At 29.8% G+C, this 26,189-nt stretch overlaps 1 protein-coding gene across 2 annotated transcripts in view; it reads right to left on the bottom strand.

Moving 5' to 3' along the window:
• Window positions 1–475: 475 nt before the first annotated feature.
• Window positions 476–26,189, bottom strand: part of LOC138329053 (uncharacterized) — a 38,162-nt gene continuing 12,448 nt past the window's right edge. The window contains exons 2-8 of one of the 2 annotated variants that reach the window (XM_069275771.1): window positions 24,527–24,572; window positions 20,603–20,777; window positions 12,042–12,083; window positions 6,460–6,672; window positions 4,334–4,639; window positions 3,999–4,197; window positions 476–2,958 (exon numbers count right to left, since the gene is read on the bottom strand). In XM_069275771.1, the coding sequence (XP_069131872.1) occupies window positions 2,847–2,958; window positions 3,999–4,197; window positions 4,334–4,639; window positions 6,460–6,672; window positions 12,042–12,083; window positions 20,603–20,777; window positions 24,527–24,572 (1,093 nt within the window). In that variant the 3' untranslated portion in view covers window positions 476–2,846. The remainder of the gene's footprint in view (window positions 2,959–3,998; window positions 4,198–4,333; window positions 4,640–6,459; window positions 6,673–12,041; window positions 12,084–20,602; window positions 20,778–24,526; window positions 24,573–26,189) is intronic. The other variant, XM_069275772.1, reaches the window with a different exon arrangement.

The raw sequence follows: 26,189 nt of genomic DNA, 5'->3' as shown, positions 1-26,189 counted from the left end.
CCGTCATCTTTGATTAGTTAGTCTAAAGATCAGAGTGTAATAGGTTTCAAACTTTTTTATATCCTGGGGCCAAATTTCAATTACGCATTAAAAAACATTATAAATACCTACGGACTGGATTCATCCATCCAAGCGAATACACAGGTAATTTGATTTTTCGATGTACACCAAAGGAACTAAATAACGGTACACTGTGTCGACTGTGTTGGTTTAAAGTTGGGCGTCGCTCTCTCTGTAATCTCTAAAGAAAGTTTCTGCAGGCCTCTGATTGGTCAATTTTTCTCCTGAACTGCCTCCAGTTTTACTATGAGATAGTCCAGGAATGGACATAATATCAGTGATAGTAACCAATAGAGTATCGAGAATGGGATTCATCTTCATATTGCTACAGAGCAGGATTTCAATATACATGTAGCCGTGTTCAAATGAAATGGACTCACGTTATACTATCCAACAGAATGCAACACTGTAGCAGTATTGTTAAAGAATATTTATTATTAAGAGAACGAGCAGCCAATGGAAATTAAAAAAAGACAAATATTTGATTGATTTCAATAAAATTGAAGCTCTTTAATTATTAAAATTCTTAGTTCAAATAATATGTACAGAGCTCATTTCTAACAAATAAAACTGTATTTTTTTCATTAAAATATAAGTCACATTTTTAATACTATGGTATCATAAGAATAATGTAACAAGTAAATTTAAAACTTACAAATATATTATTGGTTTTATTTGAAAATATTTACAACATAGTATATACACATTGTCTATATTGTCCTATTGTTCTTTACATAGAGACTTCCTTTCGTGTTAAGATATTGGAACTCTCCTATCACTGATGCTGGACCGGGTACCACGGCGCCACCTGGACAGGAACGAGAACTCACTATTTTCGACGAGAAGTAACTCTGATAGATCATAATACGGTTTTTGGTATCTACAAATCAATTTTTTAATATTGTAATATTGCCAGACAATATCTACAGGGAAATATGAATTATACTACGTATGTAATAAAGTAATATCTACAGGGAATATGTAAATATTGTTGGACAAAACATACACATAACAGAAATATAACTTTATAGATTACTTTGTATTTAACCATTTCAGCGTTTTGATATCATGGAACATTGGCGTAGTACAAAAATGGCACTTCCACTATTTGAGAAAACATACTCATTTTTAATATTAGATTTCATTTCGTCATTCTAAATAGTTGCAAACGCACTGATACCTATGTCAACATATTAGTCTTACACGGGTGCGACTACAAAAAGGTGTTTTTGGCCCTAGACATATGTGTGCTATTTGCTTTGTTCGTAAGATTTTTGTCATAGAAACCTTTATGAATTTGGATTGAGTTTAATACTAGTTGATACTGGTCATTCCTTTCCTATTGTAATATAGAAATAGGTATTATTGCAACACATGTTACTATATAACAGTTTTACATATCATCATTTTATTGATTATTCCATCATTTTCTGTTTAATTCAAGACAACTTGTTGAAGACGATCCCATACCACAAAAGAAAAACTGTCATAAATATAACAACGTTACACGTGTCAAAAGACTATATAGAAACATCACTGTGAATAAAATATTGTACAACACCAAGTATACTTTTTTTGTTCGTGGTTTGGGTTTTACAGTTACTGTCGTGAGTTGTAATATTCATAATTTGAAGATGGCACAATGATAACAATAACATTTAAAACAAACTACATGTAAGTGTTTTGATATATGAATTCGATAGTGACCACAAAAAACATTAAATGTTTCTACACAAGGGACATTTCATGTTATACAGTATGAGAAAATAATAAATGAAATTCATAAATTCAAGGCCTCTTACAGAAGGGGGGAATGTAACTTCCAATGGCAAGATGTCTTTGATATGAGACATTTTTATGAAAATACAATTGACCTTTATGATACGTAACACAGGATTTAGATTCAAAAATAAATGACATTCAACTACACAACTCAATCAGATTACAAAAAGGCAATCATTCTCTCATTTTGATTTTATTTCAGTAGCACTCGACCATTGACTTACGTATTGCATCACAAATATTGTGTTCTGAACATACTCTCTTACACTCACAAAACATGCTGCCACAGTCATCAATAGTTTGTGGGAATTACCCCTTATTCTCCGACAGATGCATCCATTCTGGAAACTATGGAGTTATTTCGAACTCAAAGTAACGATTATTCCAGCCAATTTCATATCGTTTTACCTTTCACTTCTGGAGAAGGTACGTAACAATCAATCAACAATTGTTTTAAACAAAAATCCTATTTCGCTTCTGGTTTTTCGTCTTACATGTCATATCGGTTTCAAATCAAGATAACGCACTGTATCTGATAACAGATGACGATTAAATGGAAGTTGGATCGATGTGTCTTGTACATATGTTGGAAATGTAACGAAACATGTTACGCCAATGATTGGTGTATTGTTGTCAAGAAAACGGAATTCCATGACATCATTCCTTATACAGATATCAGTACAGCATCTGCATATCATCTGACATGCTATGTATCATAAGGCACGGACACACAAAAAATAATAACGTCAGTACATTAAACTGCATTAGAATGTTGATTCCGATTAACGTATCTGTAGCTGAACTTGACGATTTTCTGGATCAGATATTGGAATGGCACCGCAAGTTTACAGTATTTCCATACGCCCAAATACGTTTTAAACCGCGACATGGAAGACAACGACTATGTAGGGATGGAATATCTCTTCATAAAATTTAACAAAAATTAAACCCCACTTCATATTTCAGTGATAAAGGTTTTTGCGGCAAAATGGAGCTCACACCCTTCACGTGCCGCGCCTCCAACCATGGGACTTTGGACCGAACTTAAAACACAACTTCTTTGGTAGTCCTCTGTCTTTTGGAATGTCGTCAAAATATCCTTCCTTTCGAGAATATCTAAAGCAGAAACAACGATGCAGTTAAAATAATAACTATTCATTCCCAATGTATTGTTGGTGCTTTACATATCAAAATCAAATACATTTTTAAGTTTACATTTCTAGAAAAATGCAATGAATTCGATATTGAATATTGTGTTATATTTTAATCAACCGTGATGCATCTCTGCTGTCACAGATATATTCTATAAAAATATTTCAATCACTCGATGTGTACGACTTTACGTTCAGAAACACTATGCTTAATGATATACCGAAAAAGGAAACTATTATTTAATGAGGATTTTCATATTTTTAATTTCAATTTAATGATATTCGAAGATTTATTTCCTAATTAGTTTTTGAGGAATATTTCTTATGTAACCTATTTTCCCAAACCTTAAAGTCTTTAGCGGGTTTTTATTTTATCATATTTAACAAAACACTGTTAACATTTTAGAAGGTGATCTGTAGAGATTCGATTTCAATATATCTTTATACTTAAATGCATCAAATACAAGGTATAAGATTAACAATATTTCAATTCAATTTCAATATAAACAAATATTATGAGATAATGACAGATTTTGTTTTACTATCATGTTAATTAAATAGTTTGACTACGATAGGCATTAGGTGGTAGTAATACGGTATTTTTATACAATACAATAACGGTATTATATCTAAATCTCAATATAGATATGATAGTGCATTGTTTACTAGAAACATGAATCAAATGTCATTTCAGTGTAATAAATATTAAGATGTTTACGTAGGCAAGTCAACCAGGAAGTAAACCGCGATAACATGTCACATGACATTTACAAAGGTGTACAAACTACATCGTGGACAAGCACACGTGTACACGGAAACCATATACGAGGCCACATGGCATGTGTATACATTACATAATTCAGAAATTGAATACAAAATAAAAGATATCTTGAAGTTTTCGGATAAAACAGTGAACAAAATACAAATAATTTTGCAAAACGTTTAAATACATCATTTTATCAGCAAACCAGTTGAAAAAATAATTTAAGATAATATTTCAATTACCTTAAAGATCTACTGAGCTTTTCATATGTCATTTCTGTCTTATTCTTTTTCATTGAGCCCCATTCTTTGGCCACTTCTGTAGATTTCAGAACACGGAAAATTCCTTCCTCCTCGTCTTCCCATTTTATAATCTTTGGACAGTGTTGAGGGTTCCGTAGGAGGTCCCGAATGAATTCCCATAAATGATAAACACTGGATGCTAAAAAGAAGCAGTTGAAATGATTACAAACAAAGGAAAACAATGCATAGTTATAATCGTTAAATAGTTTTTAAAATAACATAAACAAATATTCTGTGATTTAAAAAAAATATGTTACTGTAGTAAATTAACTTACTCTGTCCTTTCTTCCTTCCTGGTCGCTTTCGCTTTTGTTTATCCACAGATTTATCGGAACTGTCGCTGTTTGAGTCCTCCTCCTCATACGTGTCTGCTAAATCCATCACTTCGCGTTTAATGTCGTTTTCATCATATCCGTTGCTGCAGTAGTAGGGCTTGAACACGGAATCGTCCGGAAGGTTCTGTGGTTCAATTTTCACCTTTGGAGTGGTAGTGTCGGACACATGTGAACAAACGTTCACTTTTTCTAGTTCTATCATTGTCTGCTGTGTGCAAGGTTCAAGTCCGGGTTCCACGCTGCAGTCTGCAAGTATAGTGACTGTGAATGTCTGTGTTTATCTCAATAAAGTGGTGATTTACTCATTTTTACTTCCTGCTTGTGTCACGAAATACGCTCAAGGGTTCATAGACAATTACTCATGTTCACTAGCGGCAAACGTATCGCTGATCACATGTAATTATTACAAAAGAAACTTTTCTTATAAATTGACTGTGCATTTAAGGCAAAATGAATAAAAATATGAGTAATTATATATTTTGTTTGTTATCTCTGCCCCGCTGAGGGCCTCACAATGACGACATATATGTATCGGCCAGTAAAACACCTGGCCTTTTATATATGTTTCCTGGATAACGGTATCAATCGATAGAACAGATGGCGTTAGTTAGGTAGCCGTGGTAACCCTTAGAAACATATTCAGGATATTTCACACTGATATATTCCGTAGATTGTAGATTTTTGGCAATTAAACTAAAATTAATTAGGACTATTCATACATTTTCTTTTTCTTCAATAAACATTTTCCAAGAATGTATGTAAAGTATCAAAATCATGTTTTATATCATGAGATCACAAAAGGTGTACACATATGAAATATTAAGACTTTCAAACTAAAATACCCATGTATATAGACATATCTTTTAAAATTTAAAATGTCTGTTAGTGTTACATAATGAGTTGCACGTTTCTTCACTTTAAAAGAGTGGGTAAGTTGAGATGATATTAGCAATACTATCAAAATGTGATACATTTGATTAAATGTTTGCATATTTCCCTATTCTTGTTTTTTTTTTCTTTTTTTTTTTTCTTCATTTTTGTTGCATTGTATATATGCTGATATTTTTAAACCTAACTACAGGTATTTTATTCTGAGCGGTGACCCGATTTAAAAGCTTTAAACATATTTCACAAATTTTCTTTTTATCGTTGTTATATAATATTTTGAAAAATATAACCAATGAAACTTTAATTCCCGGAAGACAAATACCTTTATACTCAATGTGCAAAAGCGTTTGTTTGTAGTTGCCAATAGTCCTTATCGGAGCGCCCATGGGCATAACCAAGATACGAATCATTGTAGTGCAAATGATTGACAGAGTCTATCGCGGACGTCAGGTATTTTGTCTCATAGTGTGTAGGCATTTAAACTGATAGTTCAAAACAGCTAATGCACATATCTGAACCAATATATTGTTGATAAAAAAGAATAAAACAAAGGAACGGAGGTTCACATTTGGCTTGGCTTTATATGTGTAAAATTAAGTGTTTTAGATATTGTATTATAAAGTTCACTATTCAATTAACATTAAAATAATTTCTTTTCTGATTTTTCTTTTTACTGGAAGATCTTTTCAAAATCAAAAATAAACTTGTGCATGTATTTGGACGATGGCATATTATGTACAAATGATATCCATGTATTTACAGATCATTAGATGTCGTATTTTTAAAACAATAGCGGAAACTCTGCCCTATACATGTATGGAATGAAGTACTAATTGCGCATGTCTAAGAGCAAAATAAAATAAATAATTTACATGTATTTTTGTGTTAATTAGACACCATCAGTTATTTATTGTTCAGTCATAACTGGTGTAAATTATCAATTACTTTGAAAGGGTTATGTTGAATTTGATTACACTTTATACCTACCAGAGAGAAAGAGAGAGAGAGAGAGAGAGGGAGAGAGAGAGAGAAAGATATATATATATATATATAAATTTGTTGACGACTGATCTGGGCTAAAGTATGAGTGTGACAGGTCCCCGACTGACTCCGGGCTGTGGAGATAATATGGAGAGAGATAGGAGGGAGAGAGTTACATATATATGTTGACGACTTACCTGAACTATAATCTGACAGGTCCCCGACTGACCCCGGGCTGTGGGGATAACAGGGAGGTTCCGTATTATCTACTGATGCCATGATCTCGTACTCCACAAGGCCCACTTCACAGGTATCGTCGTACTTGTCCACTTCTTCCCCCTCCGACCACATCGGTAGTGGGATTAACAAATCTCCAGGTGACGACAGTTCCTGGATATCAGTTTCATTTTCTGGTAAGAACAAAGGTAATCTTTAAATAAAAAAAGAAACTTCCGTAAAAACCTTTCTAAAGAAAATAATTTAAAAAGATATATACGATTATGGTCTACTTCCCTCTTTCCCACTTTAGATTTATATCGCAACTTGTTTCCTGTTAGTTTTTTGTTTGTTTTTTTGTGTTTTTTTTTATTTTTTTTTTTATTTTTCAAGCTTTTTATTAAACAACATAAAGTTAGACAATGTAAACATAACTTAAATACAATCTTTTAAAAACGATTACATGTATGTAATTATTATAGGTACATATAAACAGTTCTGTTTGAATATTACATGTATATAAGGATAATAGGTACATATAAACAGTTCTGTTTGAATATTACATATTTGTAAGGATAATAGGTACATATTTGTAAGGATAATAGGTACATATAAACAGTTCTGTTTGAATATTACATGTATGTAAGCATTATAGGTACATATAAACAGTTCTGTTTGAATATTACATGTATATAAGGATAATAGGTACATATAAACAGTTCTGTTTGAATATTACATATTTGTAAGGATAATAGGTACATATTTGTAAGGATAATAGGTACATATAAACAGTTCTGTTTGAATATTACATATTTGTAAGGATAATAGGTACATATAAACAGTTCTGTTTGAATATTACATATTTGTAAGGATAATAGGTACATATAAACAGTTCTGTTTGAATATTACATATTTGTAAGGATAATAGGTACATATAAACAGTTCTGTTTGAATATTACATATTTGTAAGGATAATAGGTACATATAAACGTTTCTGTTTGAATATTACATGTATGTAAGGATAATAGGTACATCTAAACATTTCTGTTTGAATATTACATATTTGTAAGGATAATAGGTACATATAAACAGTTCTGTTTGAATATTACATGTATGTAAGCATTATAGGTACATATAAACAGTTCTGTTTGAATATTACATGTATGTAAGGATAATAGGTACATATAAACAGCTCTGTTTGAATATTACATATTTGTAAGGATAATAGGTACATATTTGTAAGGATAATAGGTACATATAAACAGTTCTGTTTGAATATTACATATTTGTAAGGATAATAGGTACATATAAACAGTTCTGTTTGAATATTACATATTTGTAAGGATAATAGGTACATATAAACAGTTCTGTTTGAATATTACATATTTGTAAGGATAATAGGTACATATAAACAGTTCTGTTTGAATATTACATATTTGTAAGGATAATAGGTACATATAAACAGTTCTATTTGAATATTACATATTTGTAAGGATAATAGGTACATATTTGTAAGGATAATAGGTACATATAAACAGTTCTGTTTGAATATTACATGTATGTAAGCATTATAGGTACATATAAACAGTTCTGTTTGAATATTACATGTTTGTAAGGATAATAGGTACATATAAACAGTTCTGTTTGAATATTACATATTTGTAAGGGTAATAGGTACATCTAAACGTTTCTGTTTGAATATTACATGTATGTAAGGATAATAGGTACATCTAAACGTTTCTGTTTGGATATAACATTAAATTTCTGTTTAGTGACTAGTAAATATAAAACAATTTAACAATATTTGGAATCAATTATAGCTTTCAAATTTCAATTTCTTCTTGTGTTCTTACTCTTATTTCATATTACGAGTAAAAACATCCTACTGTCTAAATGTCAATATTTAGGTTCCAAATGCAGTTATAGGTAATGAAAATATCGACACTCAACATTTCGGAAATTTTGAACACTTTCATAAGAACCACTAAATTTTTCTTCAGATTAAAAAATGAATAATTTTTAAACTGAATTGCTTGACTAGTGTGAGGATTTACAAATTTCAACTTTCCATATCAGGATAGTAACATCCCTATACTCTAAACTTTGGATGTTTATGTTGGTATTTTCAACATAGTCAATAGATAAGAAACTCGTATTTATTCCCTAAGTGAACATCAAGTAAACAAAAAGTTTTATTTTTTTAAATCATAATTTAATGTAATGTAACTACAGTCAAACCTGTCTGTAAAGACCATCCTAAGGACAAAGGGAAAATAGTCTTTACAGCCAGGTGGTCATTATACACAGGTTTAGCTATGTTCAAGAGGTGGTCGCTAAGGCATATTTCCTTGTACTTAACAAATATTGTAATATTAACATATTTTTTAAATAATGTTTAGTCGACAATGTAGTGCAATGCCATGTAAACTAACTGAATACTACATCAATATAGCAATGGTATATTTGGTAGGTTTATCTTTGTATTATATTTAAAAACTACCAAAAAGAAATGATATACATTACAAATTATGTGTCATAAGAAATGAAAGTATACATTACCAATAATGTATCATAAGAAATGGAATTATACATTACCAATTATGTATCATAAGAAATGAAATTATACAATATCAATAATGTATCATATGAAATTAAATTATACAATACATGTACATGTTCCAATAATGTATCATAAGAAATGAAATTATACAATACATGTACATGTACCAATAATGTATCATAAGAAATGAAATTATACAATACATGTACATGTACCAATAATGTATCATAAAGAAATGAAATTATACAATACATGTACATGTTCCAATAATGTATCATAAGAAATGAAATTATACAATACATGTACATGTACCAATAATGTATCATAAGAAATGAAATTATACAATACATGTACATGTACCAATAATGTATCATAAGAAATGAAATTATACAATACATGTACATGTACCAATAATGTATCATAAGAAATGAAATTATACAATACATGTACATGTACCAATAATGTATCATAAGAAATGAAATTATACAATACATGTACATGTACCAATAATGTATCATAAGAAATGAAATTATACAATACATGTACATGTACCAATAATGTATCATAAGAAATGAAATTATACAATACATGTACATGCACCAATAATATATCATAAGAAATGAAGTATGTGATACATGTACCAATAATGTATCATACGAAATGAAATTATACAATACCAATGATGTATCTTAAGAAATTTAATTATACAATACCAATACGCTATCATAACTATAAAATTATACCATACAAATAATGTATCATGAGTATTGAAATTTTACAATACCAATTATGTATCTTAAGAAATGAAATTGAACAATACTAATTATGTATCTTAAGAAATGAAATTATACAATACCAATAATGTATTATAAGAAATAAAATTGAACAATACTAATTATGTATCTTAAGAAATGAAATTATACAATACCAATAATGTATCTTTAGAAATGAAATTATACAATACCAATAATGTATCATAAGAAATTAAATAATTCAATACCAATAATGTATCATAAGAAATTAAATGATACAATACCAATAATGTATCATGAGAATTGAAATTATACAATACCAATGATGTATCATAAGAAATGAAATTATACAAACAAATAATGTATCATAAGAAATGAAATTATACAGTACCAATAATGTATACCAATAATGTATCATAAGAAATTAAATGATACAATACCAATAATGTATCATGAGAATTGAAATTATACAATACCAATGATGTATCATAAGAAATGAAATTATACAATACAAATAATGTATCATAAGAAATGAAATTATACAGTACCAATAATGTATACCAATAATGTATCATAAGAAATGAAATATTAGCCAACACAATAATGATTCAATGTAATGTAATATTATTTCCAGCAATGGAAAACGTCATAAGCAGAAAGCAGGAAACTATATTGGAATCGAGAATATAAGAAAAGGAAAGATCGTATTTACATATCATCATAACCTGATTAATTAACATCAAATACTTTGATACATAAAATGATAGTCACTATGTGTAGTTTTACCTTTACTACAGACCAAGGGGAGCTACTCGGTAGAGAAATCACATTTTACCTCGCTGTATTGATTCGCACTTCCCTGCTGCTACTACATTTTTGACACTGAAACTATCAACCAATTTTATTTAACAAATGTTTAAGTAAACACATGATTCTGTTTTTGAATGCTATATATTAGATATTATTTGAAAAAAAACTTGTAAGGTTGGTGTAAACTTATAAAAATATCTACGTTTGAATTACTGTAAATATTGATTTGAACCAAATATAATGTGAAACATTGAATAAGCGAATCACCATAACTTTATATAACCACATAATTATATACATGTACCTTCGATACAGAACAAACCATGTTAAACATGATACAGATATTTTTATATCTAAAAATATATATTTAACACTTATTCTGACCTATTTGTTAGCATATCAATACAATAAGTTAATTGATAACAAATATCAACAAATTGGTCTATATATATATATATATTTATGCACACTCCACATACAGAAAAAAAGAGTTAAATGAATTGAAAATGGCCACCGTAAGGTGACATATTTATTATAAAAATATTATAAAATTCATATAAAAGAAATATAACAAATACTATGGAAAAAATTGACACATTATTCAGTTTCATAGAATTATGTAAAAAGAATTTGAAATATAACATAATCTAGAACATCGCAATATTGATATTAAGGTGGGGGTTCGATATATCAACATGATTTGTATACAATTATAACTACACACACTTTGTGTTGATTTTATGGAAATAAACAAAGCAAGAAAATAACTATAAAATATTGGAATACTTCGATGTTGGATATGGTTATACAACATTATATATAAAAAAAATACCACGAGGAATTGGTACGACAATAAGCTTTACGAGTGATACTTTGTATTATGTTTTAGCTGTTCTTGTTCTACCTGATATAAGGTTGTCAGTAAAACCAGTACCAACAACGTTCATTGGTTGATATACAACAAATAAGACACATTAGTAATTGTGAAAACTTAAATGTTTTCTTTGTGAAAGTAAGATAATATTACAAATTGCTTATCATTTTTAAAAACTGAATGATCCATTTAAACATTTGTTAAGAAATATATTTCAACTTCATTGATATTTATGTATCAGGGGAGACAATCTGTATTAAATCTCTCGATCAATAAAATAGCCTCAGTTAACTAGGTTTCTGTCTACAGAAATGCAAAACGAACTCAATAACAAAACTCCAATAACATTTTGGATATAATCATATCGATCTATCGTACCTTCCTTTGGCCTAACCGTTTGAAATGGGCGACTACCAAAATCGAAAGTAGAAATCACACGGTATGAAAATACGGTTAGTTAAGTGATGTTCTGTTTGCTATCCTACAGATGATATGATTATGGCGTATACGTTGAGTAAATAAAACAAGAACTATATGTATGAAATCAATTAGCATGTATTAACATACCTGAATATGAAGGAGACATTATGACAGAAAATGTCCTTATTACTGAAAGTAAGCATACAAAATTTGTGTTAAGGTAATAAATGGTAATTGTATGTAAATAAAACAAATCTTTTAGGGTTATATATTGCATATATATGCATTGAATGTTGATCATTTTCAAATAATAAGTTATCGTTTTTCATTTTATCAATAGGGTAAATCCTTGATCGTAGAAATGAACGAGTCCGGGCAGGTTACCCCAATAGATTATTTATCTCCCTCGATTCTCGGAACTAGACAGATAGAGTTCGGAGAAGTCCAGTGTTGTCGTCAGCCTGAATATGTTTGCACAATTCGCTGCACAAACACATAAAGTTAAGCGGGTACCCTCATTGATTCATGGAACTCGATAACTCACAACAGACGATATGCACGCGAGATCCAATTTAATTTCTTAACGGGGTATGAAGTACAACAGTGTCCTAAGCTAAACACATATGTCAAATATAAATGTACAACAATAATCATACCTTATTGTAATACACAACTAGTGCAATGGTACTTAGTCCAAAAACGACAGTAATTCCATAATACATGCATACAAATGACAGTGTATTACTCGAACATTTTAAATAAAATGGTATGCTAACTAATCTATTCAACTCAGATATTTTTATATAGTGATAGTGGTAAGGATATATTCAACGTAGATAAGGGATTCACCATGATTGAGAAGGTTATTATTTTCTGCTGTAGTCTGAAACTGTTATTCTGTGCTCCCAAAATTCATATAAAATTTGATGTTGAATAATTGTGCATTGTTATTAATACAGGTACGATAAAATATACGATATCAACGGGAGTGAACCTTCAGTAATTAATTCATCTAAACAATGAATCCAACTATAGCCTACATTAACGTGCTTAAGTGCACCCTAGGGTAATACGATTTACATCCAGCCAATTGTAAGAGACAAACTGCACAACGACATTACATATACTGTTGTTATATATATCTTAATCCAATTGAAACTGTACACAAACTACTGGCTGTTAATAGGACGTAAAAATAAACAAACCAAAAAAAAAAAAAACCAAGTACACAAACTAGGTCACTCAACAAGGAAGGTCAACAATGAGTTTGGTTGGAAATACTTTTAAGCTATAAACAGAAATCAGTCAGACGGAACGACGCACTCGGTAAACAAATACTTGTTATTTTTATTAACGTCCACTGTATATACTTGTATAAAGCACAACAGCTAAAACTTACTGACATTTATAGCATTGTGATCGATTAAACGATGTTCATTTTATACAATGTATAACAAAGAGTAAAAGGCACAATGAAATAAAATGTAAATTGATTTGATGAGTCTTATTTCATATAGTTATAAATATAATTCTGCATCACAGATATATCGATTATTGATTATTAAAGTTCATCTCATAATAAATCAATCGGTTAATATCACTGTAAATTTCTATTTCCCATGCAGATCACATACGCAATTTAAATGCAATTCTTTCACGTTTTTAGGTTTTTTCGTTTTCCTTGCATTTTTACGATTTTCGTTTAAAATACAAGCAAAGTATCTTCATGACGAGTATTTTGTTTTGATTAAATCCATAACTGTTAACAGTAATGCGTTAAAACGCACTTACAATACTAAAGGAAGCCTTGTTGCAGTGTGACAATGAATGCATTTACTACCTGTAGGTAAACAATGAAAACGTATTGAGTTACCAGGTCCTACAATCTAGTGAATACACACGATTAACATTGTCATGTTAGGTAAACAGAGCACTGAAAGTATCCTTCTGTATATATGTGTATATTATAAACACCTACTGTAAATTTACAACTTAATAAATGCAAGGATTATTATTGTTCACACTTTCTTCAAACGCGCGTATCGTGTAGCACAATTAATGAATAATATGAGAAATCTCATTGACTACATAAAGAAATAGTGAAATTAATCAATCTTCATAATATTCTACTGTTGTCTACTAGCAATGACTGAGGTAGAGATGTGTTTATTGTGACAATTCTTTAGTTTAACGTATGAACAAGGAACACTTGTACAAAACAGCAGCCGGGAGATTGGAAATTATATTTATATATCCTGCAAAACTCATGATGTGTCAATTTTGTAATTTTGATGAAGATGATTGGTATTACAATGACGATGATTGTGATGCCACCATAGTAGTCTTTGTTGATCTAGCCTGGATTTTAATAGTTGTAGGCAACAAGATTACCTACTTTATCTCTTCTTTTTAAAAAAAAAAGATAAATAATGAGAAGATAACTTAAAAATTGATATTGCGTTTTGATACATTCCGTTTATCATTTTACCCTTTTTCTTTATCAAAATGTAAATAAAACTGTTACATAATTAACAACTGCCATCAACGGTATATTGATAACACCAGTGGATAGTTTATAAAATGCAAGCTAGTGTTTTACGATATCTGATCTAGTTGTGATGAGATATGTTCTGAGTTTGCATTATCTATATTACAAACCCTATTTGTTTCTACAAAGAAATAATAAATACAATAAAATTGATTAAACTGGTTAATAAAGGAATGAACTAAATATCATATATCATAAATGACACAAAATTTAGTACTCGATTTATCGGTTATATATTGGCATCTTTATTAGATATAATATAATTGGTATTTCCCATGTAAAAGTAAATGTAATATATAGAGATTGAACAGTGTTTTGATTGCGTTAAAGGTGGTATGAACGCAATGGGATACAGACATATTCAATGTAGTGCGTTAGCGCTACATGTAGAATATGTCTGTATCCCATTGCATTCATACCACCTTTAACGTAATCAAAGCACTGTTCAATCTTTATATTTTCATAAATAAGTCTACTTTTATGTCAAATTTAAAACGGTGATGGTTGCTAAGTTGGGTAACTACGGTAGTCAGGACGACCGAAGATATAGTTCCGATTGTTGAATGTTATAGCTGCAGCTGATTTGAAATATAACAATGACACTTTTAAATTATTTTTAGATTATGTTTTTCTTTTCAATTTGATAATATATCAATGCCCATTTCGAATAAAAAAATTAAGATAAGCGAAGCGGAACGACTACCGGTATGTATCGTTGTCAGGGTAGTGATGCGGTCCGAAGTGAAGCGGTCCGCCATATTTGATTTTCAACCGAGGAAAGTAACGGTGATATAGTCTATTGATGGTATGACCATTGGGCTGCTGAATGTTTGTTATGTATGTGTCGCTCTACGAAAATAATTTAGACTAAATTCTTTATAGTCATGACTTTTATTTATTGTATGGTGGATAGACAAGTAATTGCATGGTGTGTGTAGGCCTATTTAGAATGCAAAGACGGGGGTAAAGCTGATGATACTGTGTCGGATGGGTATTACCTGTAATGTTTATTTTTCTTCTGGAAACCTGTACATGACCTGTTAACCTATCGTTCCCTTAGACGATCCAAGAATTGTTCTCCAACAATCAGATGTTCTGTACACACATACTGACGTAACTACTGTATTGCATTTCCCCGAACATTCCCGAGGAAAGCCCCTCGCGATCGGTTGTAGCCCCGATCAGCGATTCATTTGGTTGTTTATTACCGTTAAAATGCTTGAACACATCTTTTGTTTTGATGTCAAATACATATATTTAATTGGATCTAATAGAAACTCTTCTCTTTATTGTTATTTTGAAATCCGTCAAGACTGAACTTATGACGCAAAATCTTTTCGAAGCGTGAACTAGAAGTAGTCCGAACCTACACTGCGTTTGTATTCATACGTCATTGCGATTACGCTAATTTGAACGCAACTCCCCTCACATTGACTAATTAGGGACATATGTAAATATAAGTATAATATGTGCTGATACATTTTGTGTAAATATATTTTTTTATAAATAAAACACATACAAAAACAAATAAACATGATTGAAAGTGTACCTCTCGTAGTAAATTATTTTCAGTGATGGGCCTTGGTCATGTTATATCGCCCTAGTATCATTATATTATGGTGCAGCAAAGCGACCCCGTATTAGCAACTGAAGGTAAGAACATATCTCACATAATTCATTTTCATGATCTATATACATTATGAGCAAAATAAACAATCAAAATAAGGATTCAAAAGGTTAAGTGAAAATAATTGAATGATTAAGAAGAAGCTCCATCAAACTTCAAATGTGAAAATGTATTTATGATAGCTACTTCACAAAGACGTAGCCTGCTATCCAATACTATTTTATGACCACCTTCTGTGAAATGACATTCATTTTGAACATTGACTAGATGAGGCCTGACATCTCAAGAAACCAAAATGGAAATAATTCCAATTAAGAAAAATAAAGGAATTGGTAGAGTTTTTCACACATATGCCTTTCGTTTTGCTGATCGTGCATCTACTATTTCGTTGATTATTGATTATTTTATATTTCTTTATTTCTTTGCCTTAAATATTTGTTTAATATATGTGAACCGCATGTTTGTCTTCAGTCATTGGTTATCGATTAAACGAAATTTTGTATTCATTTATTTTATTTATTCAGTAATAAAATATCTTGGTAATGGGGAAATAATTGAATAATGACTATCAGAAATGTTGAGTATTATTTGCAGTTATTTTTTTTTCTTTTGCTGCAAGTACATAGTTCTGTTTTGTAGATAATGATACTTTTTTTAAACTGTCTATGGTATACTGTGATAGAAGTTATTTAATCTAAGAACTTTGTTATCTTTCTGTCATAACAATTATCCAGTAAAACTCTTTCGATGTGAGAGTCACGAGCCGTGAATGGTTTAGTATTACATTTTGGATCAGAATATCTTGTATGTTTGAGAAATATATGAAAAGTGAAAAATTACAGCATCGGTCATTTCCTCTGATCGAGATCTATCAAGTTTTAACTAATTTAGACAATTTATCTATAAAGTATGTTAGAAAATTAATGGTTAGTTCATCAACTAAGTTTCAGTTTTTTATTCGAACATTTTATATTTGAGTCCATGTTGTTTTGTTTTGTAAATTTTGATCTAAATGATATCATATCACATGTGTTCGTATTAGATATGCACTGCTTTCCCACTATTCACATTGGCTAATGCATGATTCGATATATAGCATTTTTTAGTTCAGTTTTAGGACCATTGAGTCAATATTCCTTCTTTGACGTCAATAGCAAAAACGTTGAATTCTTCAGGGTAACGTTCTATGGTCTTGTAATAAAAATATGAAAATATTATTCTGTGGACATTTGGAAAGTTACTACATATCTAATACAAATCTTACAGACCTTTGATTCGATCCATATGGTGAGCGTCAACAAAGGACAATAATTGATAAATATCCGCATCAAGTATGTTAATATAGTTCACACATTCTTGTTGTTTGTGATAATATTCTTATTTGACGTTTAACACATATCTGTTGCATGTGGGTATAACAGACAAAGACAGACTAAAGCTATTAGGATACATGGTATCATTCCGAGATTAAAAGTACAAATGTATTATGTATACCAGTGATAGATAAAGTTTCACACAGAAGTGCACTAGTTTACAAGACATCATATATAATGTTATTATCATACTGAATGTTATAGTTACATTATATCATACAGAATGTTATAGTTACATCACATCATACAGAATGTTATAGTTACAACACATCATACAGAATGTTATAGTTACATTATATCATACAGCATGCTATAGTTACATTATATCACACAGAATGTTATAGTTACAACACATCATACAGAATGTTATAGTTACATCACATCATACAGAATGTTATAGTTACATTATATCATACAGCATGTTATAGTTACATCACATCATACAGAATGTTATAGTTACAACACATCATACAGAATGTTATAGTTACATTATATCACACAGAATGTTATAGTTACAACACATCATACAGAATGTTATAGTTACATTATATCATACAGAATTTTATAGTTACATTATATCATACAGAATGTTATAGTTACATCACATCATACAGAATGTTATAGTTACAACACATCATACAGAATGTTATAGTTACATTATATCATACAGCATGCTATAGTTACATTATATCACACAGAATGTTATAGTTACAACACATCATACAGAATGTTATAGTTACATTATATCATACAGAATGTTATAGTTACATTATATCATACAGAATGTTATAGTTACATTATATCATACAGAATGTTATAGTTACATTATATCATACAGAATGTTATAGTTACATCACATCATACAGAATGTTATAGTTACATTATATCATACAGCATGTTATAGTTAAATGACATCATACAGAATGTTATAGCTACATCACATCATACACAATGTTATAGTTACATCACATCATACAGAATGTTATAGTTACAACACATCATACAGAATGTTATAGTTACAACACATCATACAGAATGTTATAGTTACATTATATCATACAGAATTTTATAGTAACATGACATCATACAGAATGTTATATTTACAACACATCATACAGAATGTTATAGTTACATTATATCATACAGAATGTTATAGTTACATTTCAATATAAAGAATGTTATATTGACATCATATCATACAGAAGTTATAGTTACAATATATCATACAGAATGTTATAGTTACAACACATCATACATAATGTTACAGTTACATTATATCATACAGAATGTTATAGTTACATTATATCATACAGAATGTTATAGTTACAATATATCATACAGAATGTTATAGTAACATTTCAATATAAAGAATGTTATATTGACATCATATCATACAGAAGTTATAGTTACAATATATCATACGGAATGTTATAGTTACAACACATCATACATAATGTTACAGTTACATGACATCATACATAATGTTATAGTTACATTATATCATACAGAATGTTATAGTTACAATATATCATACAGAATGTTAAAGTTACATTTCAATATAAAGAATGTTATATTGGCATCATATCATACAGAAGTTATAGTAACAATATATCATACAGAATGTTATAGGTAAATTATATCATGCAGAATGTTATAGTTACATTTCAATATAAAGAATGTTATATTTACATCATATCATACAAAATGTTATAGTTACATCATATCATTCAGAATGTTATAGTTACATTATATCATACAGAATGTTATAGTTACATTATATCATACAGAATGTTATAGTTACATTATATCATACAGAATGTTATAGTTACATTATATCATACAGAATGTTATAGTTACAATATATCATACAGAATGTTAAAGTTACAATATATCATACAGAATGTTATAGTTACATTATATCATACAAAATGTTATAGTTACATTTCAATATAAAGAATGTTATAGTTTCATTTCAATATATACAGAATGTTATAGTTACATTACAACGTACAAAATGTTATAATCAAATCACATCATACGGAATGTTATAGTTATATGACATCATACAGAATGTTATAGCTACAAGAAATTATACAAAATATTATAGTTATTAGACATCACACAGAATATTATAGCTACAAGACATTATAGAAAATATTATAGTTATATAACATAATACAAAATATTATAGTTACAAGACATCATACAGAATATTATAGCTCTATGACATCATACAAAATATCATAGTTGCATGACATCATACAGAATATCATAATTATATGATATCATACAGAATATTATAGTTATATCACATCATACAGAATATCATAATTATATAATATAACACAGAATATTATAATTATATGACATCATACAGAATATCATAATTATATGATATCATACAGAATTTTATATGTATATGATATAATACATAATGTCATATTTACATCACATCATACATAATGCTATAGTTACAACACATGATAAAGAATGTTTCATTGATACATGTAGTTACATAAAATCATAAAAAATATTATAGATACAATGTACATGTACATGACATCACATTATAGTTACAATTATCATCGTATTGATAAATACAACCAAACACACGTAGGTAATAATATTGTTGTTAGTAAGTGTTAAATGTTTAAGATATGGAATAACAAAAACAAAACGATCCATTAACTAGGTATAGTATTCTATCGAGAAAAAAATTGAATGGTAAAAATATCATTTCCATGACCTTATAACCGGAAGATTATATAAAATGATACAAAAAGTGAAAAAGTAAGATATTAGTATACTTAAAATGTATTAAAAATTGTATTAAATATTTACATCTCGAAAACAGCTTTGAAAAAATTCTGATTCATTGTTTTTATTATATGTATAATTCATTGTTTTTGTTTTATGTATAATTCATTGTTTTTATTATATGTATATCTATACAATTATATAAACAAATCAGTAAAGCTTAAAACTTAGATACAAATTATTAAGCTTTCTTTGGAGAAAATAATATCGACATCGCTGTCATTCTCCATTCTGTATATAAAAACTACATGTAATAGGATACCCTTTCTACTTTCGCTTTAACAAGGAAGGAAAACACCTCTAAAACAAATGATAACAATAAAAATAAAAATCTCATGATTACCTGTACTTAAGGCACTCTGTTCAATTTCCATCGCATTTGGGTTGAGGAAGTCTTCCACAGCTAGCCCCCTAGGATACATATCCGACACTGTTTCCTCCATAGTGTTTCGTAGGGACAGGTCTAGTGGCTCGAAGTCGTCTGTTCCTTCCAGGGGCTCCGTCAATACGTCGGCCAACTGTGTATTTACAAACAGACCAGGAAGTTTAAATCGGGTATACCTTGGCCAGGTAGGTTTTACTGGGCCTGGTAAACTAAACGTATATAACTCGGGTCACAATGATACAGAAATAGTGTACCCGGAACGCTATTGTTTGACATGACGGTATATAAATATATATATATATATATATATACGCACAAATAGTCGCCTTTATTGGTAGTCCAAATGCACGACATGCAATCGGCTACCAATTTTGTTATTAACGACAAATGATATAGTTTGTATTGATTAGAAGTATGTCGGCACTAATAGGTGTAACAGTTATAACAAAATAGTCACCAAACTTATTCATAACGGAATTATTTATAACATATTTGAGGTCTGCACATGGACGTAAATAGTTATTGTTTTAAGCAAATAATTGTAAACATGCATGTTTTTAAAAGAACAACAGCAAGATAATTATGTCGGGATTTGTGTTGCCCGGATTGCAGTATCACTAAACCATTTCCGTTTATATTTATCATCTCGAATGTCTTTAATCAGCTTAAAGGTGCTACAACGCCGACGAATTATAATCTTATCTATTTAAAACAGAAGAAGGAGAATAGGTATAGTTTAAGTTACAATATTATTACCACAATTGAAAAAATATGATCTTCTTATTTTACTTTAGAATAAAATTATTTGAAAATAATAAAAACAGTAAAATAAATGAATATTTTCTATGGTAATGATTCCTATAAGGAATGAGGAACTGATTGAGCAGACAATAAAATCAAAACAGCTTATTGTATAAGTTTAATTAAATACAATTAAATAATAATTAAAATACATATTTTATACACACAATTAGATATAAATCATTAACCAACAATAAATTTTGTTTATGCTCTGACGATGGTGAACACCTTTTAGTACTTTCATTGTAAATAAGGAAATCTTCTATTGGGATTTACATAGATATTATATTTTTAACGAGTAAATGCATAAGAGAAATTTAGACATAATTATTTTCATTCATCTGCTCTCGACTGTAAATTTTGATGGCGGTACAAACTCTTACCTGGTGTTATCATGTGTAAAATTCAATCTGCAATAATGTATATCAGACAAAGTGGACCCTTTCCACCAACAAAAAAAACGTTAAGAACGTGTAATGTATTGCATGTTTTCATGTATACAATTCTAATTACTAACCTTGCTTATGGATCATAAGAATATCATTGAAATTACAAAAACGGGCGACTAAACTGTGTTTACAGTCAACATAATCTTACATAAGTTATTCTAAACAATACGCTGTCTTTATAGGTTTGTTTTCCACTCAAAATATTACATAATCGCAATTTTATCAAAATGCGTTTCAATTTTCGGTTGCACATCAACAAAAACAAATCATCTTAATCATTTGTGTATTGTTAAGTCCTCAATGAGATTGAATTAAAAAGTTTTGTAATTACAAACGTTGGGAGCAAATTCAAAGCTTGGAACAAAGTTTAATATAAACTTCGAAAATATTTGATTAGTCATTTTTTAAAGGCCGGAATTTTGATAGAGTATAAGGTTAAAGTATGATAAGAAATATTAAACGGGGAACAGCCATTTTGCTTCGCCTTATCATTTATCCTAATTTCAAAAAATGAAGGAAAAAACCCAGAAAATTATTTGTCAAACAGGCCAATAATGCCATAAATTAGTACATGTATATAAAAGCTAAATTTCAGGAAAACTAAACATTCTTGTGATTTATTGTACCATTATATAGCATGAGAGGGTGGTGAAAGTAACATAATTTGACGATTATCGTGATTTCCTCAACCTACATTTACTTTACACGTGTACATTTTATGACATTTAGGGTAACGAACGTGGGAATACTTTATATTGAAGTATAAACCTCGTCTAAATCAAGGAAGTCATTTATAATTGGACTTTCCCTATACCCTAAAATTTAGTTACACTACATATAAAGCTAGGGTTTACCTGGTGGGGAACTACCTGACGTAGTGTATTTTGGCAACAGTAACAGTATAATATATGACTCCATTATGTTATTACAAAGGCAACTACAAAGTCATAAATCACAATATCTCAATAGGTATCAAACAATGAAAACCCTTATTTATTTTTAATGTTCTTTACATTTCAACATACAGATTCATTTTTTCCTGAAAAAAAGTAAAACACGATTGCAACAAGGTATCATCTCAAAACAGGTACCTAGTGATTTGTTACCGATTGTGTTGATATATCTTCTTTTTTTTTTGGGGGGGGGTCTTCTGTCAGATATATCTGTTCTGGAAATATCCTCGTTATATTTTGTCGGGTGTTTTCGTGTTAAAATCGGTGTTTGAAATATAGCCCAAGTAGTGAACTAGATAAAACGTAAACATACTTGTTTGATAAGCTTACTGTCGAGTTAAAAAATAAAGTGTATGAAATTTTATCACCTCTCCAGGAGATCACAATCCCTGTAAGTTCATGACTTGTATATATTAACAACAAATTTATAACCTTCAAATAAAATGATTCGATAAAATGTCTATTGCACCTGACGAGGGATATCTCAACACTCTAGTCACGTCTGCCGTATTTGTCCCTTGTTTTACCGGGTAGAGATGTAGGAATGTCTACTATGTTATAGACATAACTACAGATATGGCTTATACAAACTTGATACGATATCGAAGTACTAACGCGGTATGTTCTCAATAAGAATAGCCGAACGGATCCCACCATGATATGGTGAATAGATATTGAAAAGAAAAACAGGTTTGGTTTAAATGCGAATCGATTACGTAACTAAAATATGGTTGCGACCTGTTAAATCACAACACCATGTTGTCAGATTCATTTCATCGTGTTTTCTAGGAAATGCATTTGAAATCATTGAATAGGATTATTTGCTTTAATTACTGGTCAATGATATTTGTACGACTGCATTCCGATATACTTTTTAGCTTCAAAGAAACTTTAAATATTTCAATCAATGGTAATTGTTTCAATTTTTCTTGCCCTAGGATCATGAAACAATCTTAAAATTAATTTTAGATTTATCTGTTAGTGATTGGCTAAGCCTAAACTGCATACAGTTTTGGACTTAAAATTCTGAGGCCTGAGTTTTCATTGAAATAGATATTTAAAGATGCCTCTGATAACTTCGTGATTTGAATTTTCAATTTTCTAACTGTTTTGTAATTAATCGCATAAGGAAATTAAAATAGCATAACAAGTTATTAGAAGTCCTCTCTGGTTTATGTTTTCTAAATTGTGATCAATATCTTTTTTAAATTGTCGTTTCAATGGTATTAAGGTTCCTCTTGACACAAAAACAAGGTTATAATATTATTTGCGTAAGTTTACATGTATTCTCAGAAAATAAAGATAATTAAACACAATGTAGATTGAAAAATCATATGTTATATTTTATGGATTAGGCGATATCTCATTGACACTGTCCACGCCCTAGCGTCCATTTAAACTCAACTGTGATGAACATATCATTGTGAGATGTAGATGTACGTGTGAAAGACATCATGTTAAACTACGATGTACGCTGAGATATATATATTTCGTATGGAATCTATGGTCCATATAAATACCAGAGCCTTGAAGACAGTCTTCATAATGCGCCCGCTAACGCATTATAATACGATTGTCTGCAAAAGGGTTTTTTTCTAAGATTTTCGCATAACAATCTACAAGAAGTTAGTTGGAAACTTTTCTTGGAATGTCTATTAAAATGAAAACAGTCAACTTACCGATGGAAATATATGTGCAGCCAGGATGCCATTGAAGATATCTGATCTGAGAAATAAAACATAGTACTATTAGAAAAGTATAAAAGTAGATGATAAGGGAATGTATAATATTTCTGTTTATTTAAATCATATATTTATCAGTATATACATGTAATGCCCTATTGCCTTTTAAGATATTTTTTTCTAATGCGATTATGATATTAATCTGGTGATCAGTTTTAAAAACTTTATGAAACCATTAATCCGAAGTAACAATAATATGTATGCTTCTGTTAAATGGCTATAAATTTCTCTTTGATATAAAATGATGCCACTACTCGGTATGAGAGACAGCCTGACATTTCAGCTGTACCATGGTGTAACATATAACTCTAAATGATGTCTGATTTAATTAACACAACTGTACCATGGTGTAACATATATCTCTAAATGATGTCTGATTTAATTAACACAGAGGAATTAGCGGCGACTTTCTTAACTTATTCACCCCTGAGTTTTCATAATGTGCTGTCCTAGTTCTTGATGTAGAAGAGTCCAACTGTACCTTCAGGGTCCGTATTCAGGCTTTCTCCAACTTGTGTTAAAAGAGTCTTTTTGACAAAATGTAAAGCAACCTTCAGATAACTTACACAATTGACTTTTCAAATTGGTCCAATACATGAGTATACATGTAAACAAAGGATATTCAAAGAACAACAAAAAAGCTCTGAGTCAAGCTAAGCAACCGTCACTACTGAATTGGCGTAATACAGGTAAAACCCGTAGAGTTTACTGCATACTGTTTGCCACATTTCTCCTCTTTTGGAGGATGGAGAATCACATTTGTATCGGTATAAAATTTGTATAACGTCAAACAAGTTTAGTGAGACATCATGAAATTCACATTTGTTGGGCTAGGACAAATTCATCATTGAAGTCTATAAACACAATTTCTACCTGTCTGCAAAACAAACTTTTTAAAAAATTTCAATTGAAAAGAGATTGAAAAGACGACAAATAGTTGGTGGCGGTGTAGTATTTTACCCTGTAACTTAACTAACTATAAGAAGCTTTAAGAGACTGGTAAATAAGGTTATCGCTGCAATGTGATCTTAGCATGCCTTCTTTCAAACCTACCGTCACATGGTCATATGAGCGTGGGACGATATAAAATTGGCCATATGCAAGTACATCTAAGAACCATCTACATGTAATATGGGTAAATAAATAACATCTAAATCATTAACATTAAAGTGACTTGACTAAAACAAACATCACACACTATAAATTCCATACTAAGTTAATAACATTAATTAATAACAAAATGTATTTGTGTTCATTAATAAACTATGATCAATATCCATGCCATAAATTTATCGTTTGTTAATTTTGAGTTTAAACATAAATTGTAAAAGAGATGGTTTATTATTCAACATTACTAATATTGATATAGTGATCTGGTATATTAGTATATATTGTAATCTTGCATGTAACAAACGTTTTCATTGACCTAAACATTATGTTATCAGCTCATAACGTCGATACCACATGTACAGTGTAATAAGAGCGAAAAAGCGCGTCGAAAATCGAAGCTCTGTTCCAGTTACATGCATGTAAGCAAAAGTACATATTGAGATCAAATACATGCATGCATTGATGGCTAATTTTTTTTCGTACTTCCGGT

The sequence above is a fragment of the Argopecten irradians genome, chromosome 8 (assembly GCF_041381155.1).
Source record: "Argopecten irradians isolate NY chromosome 8, Ai_NY, whole genome shotgun sequence".
In the NCBI taxonomy this organism is placed as follows: Eukaryota; Metazoa; Mollusca; class Bivalvia; order Pectinida; family Pectinidae; genus Argopecten; species Argopecten irradians.
The sequence above is the reverse complement of the archived record's forward strand: the minus strand, read 5'-3'. Positions and strand labels throughout refer to the sequence as shown.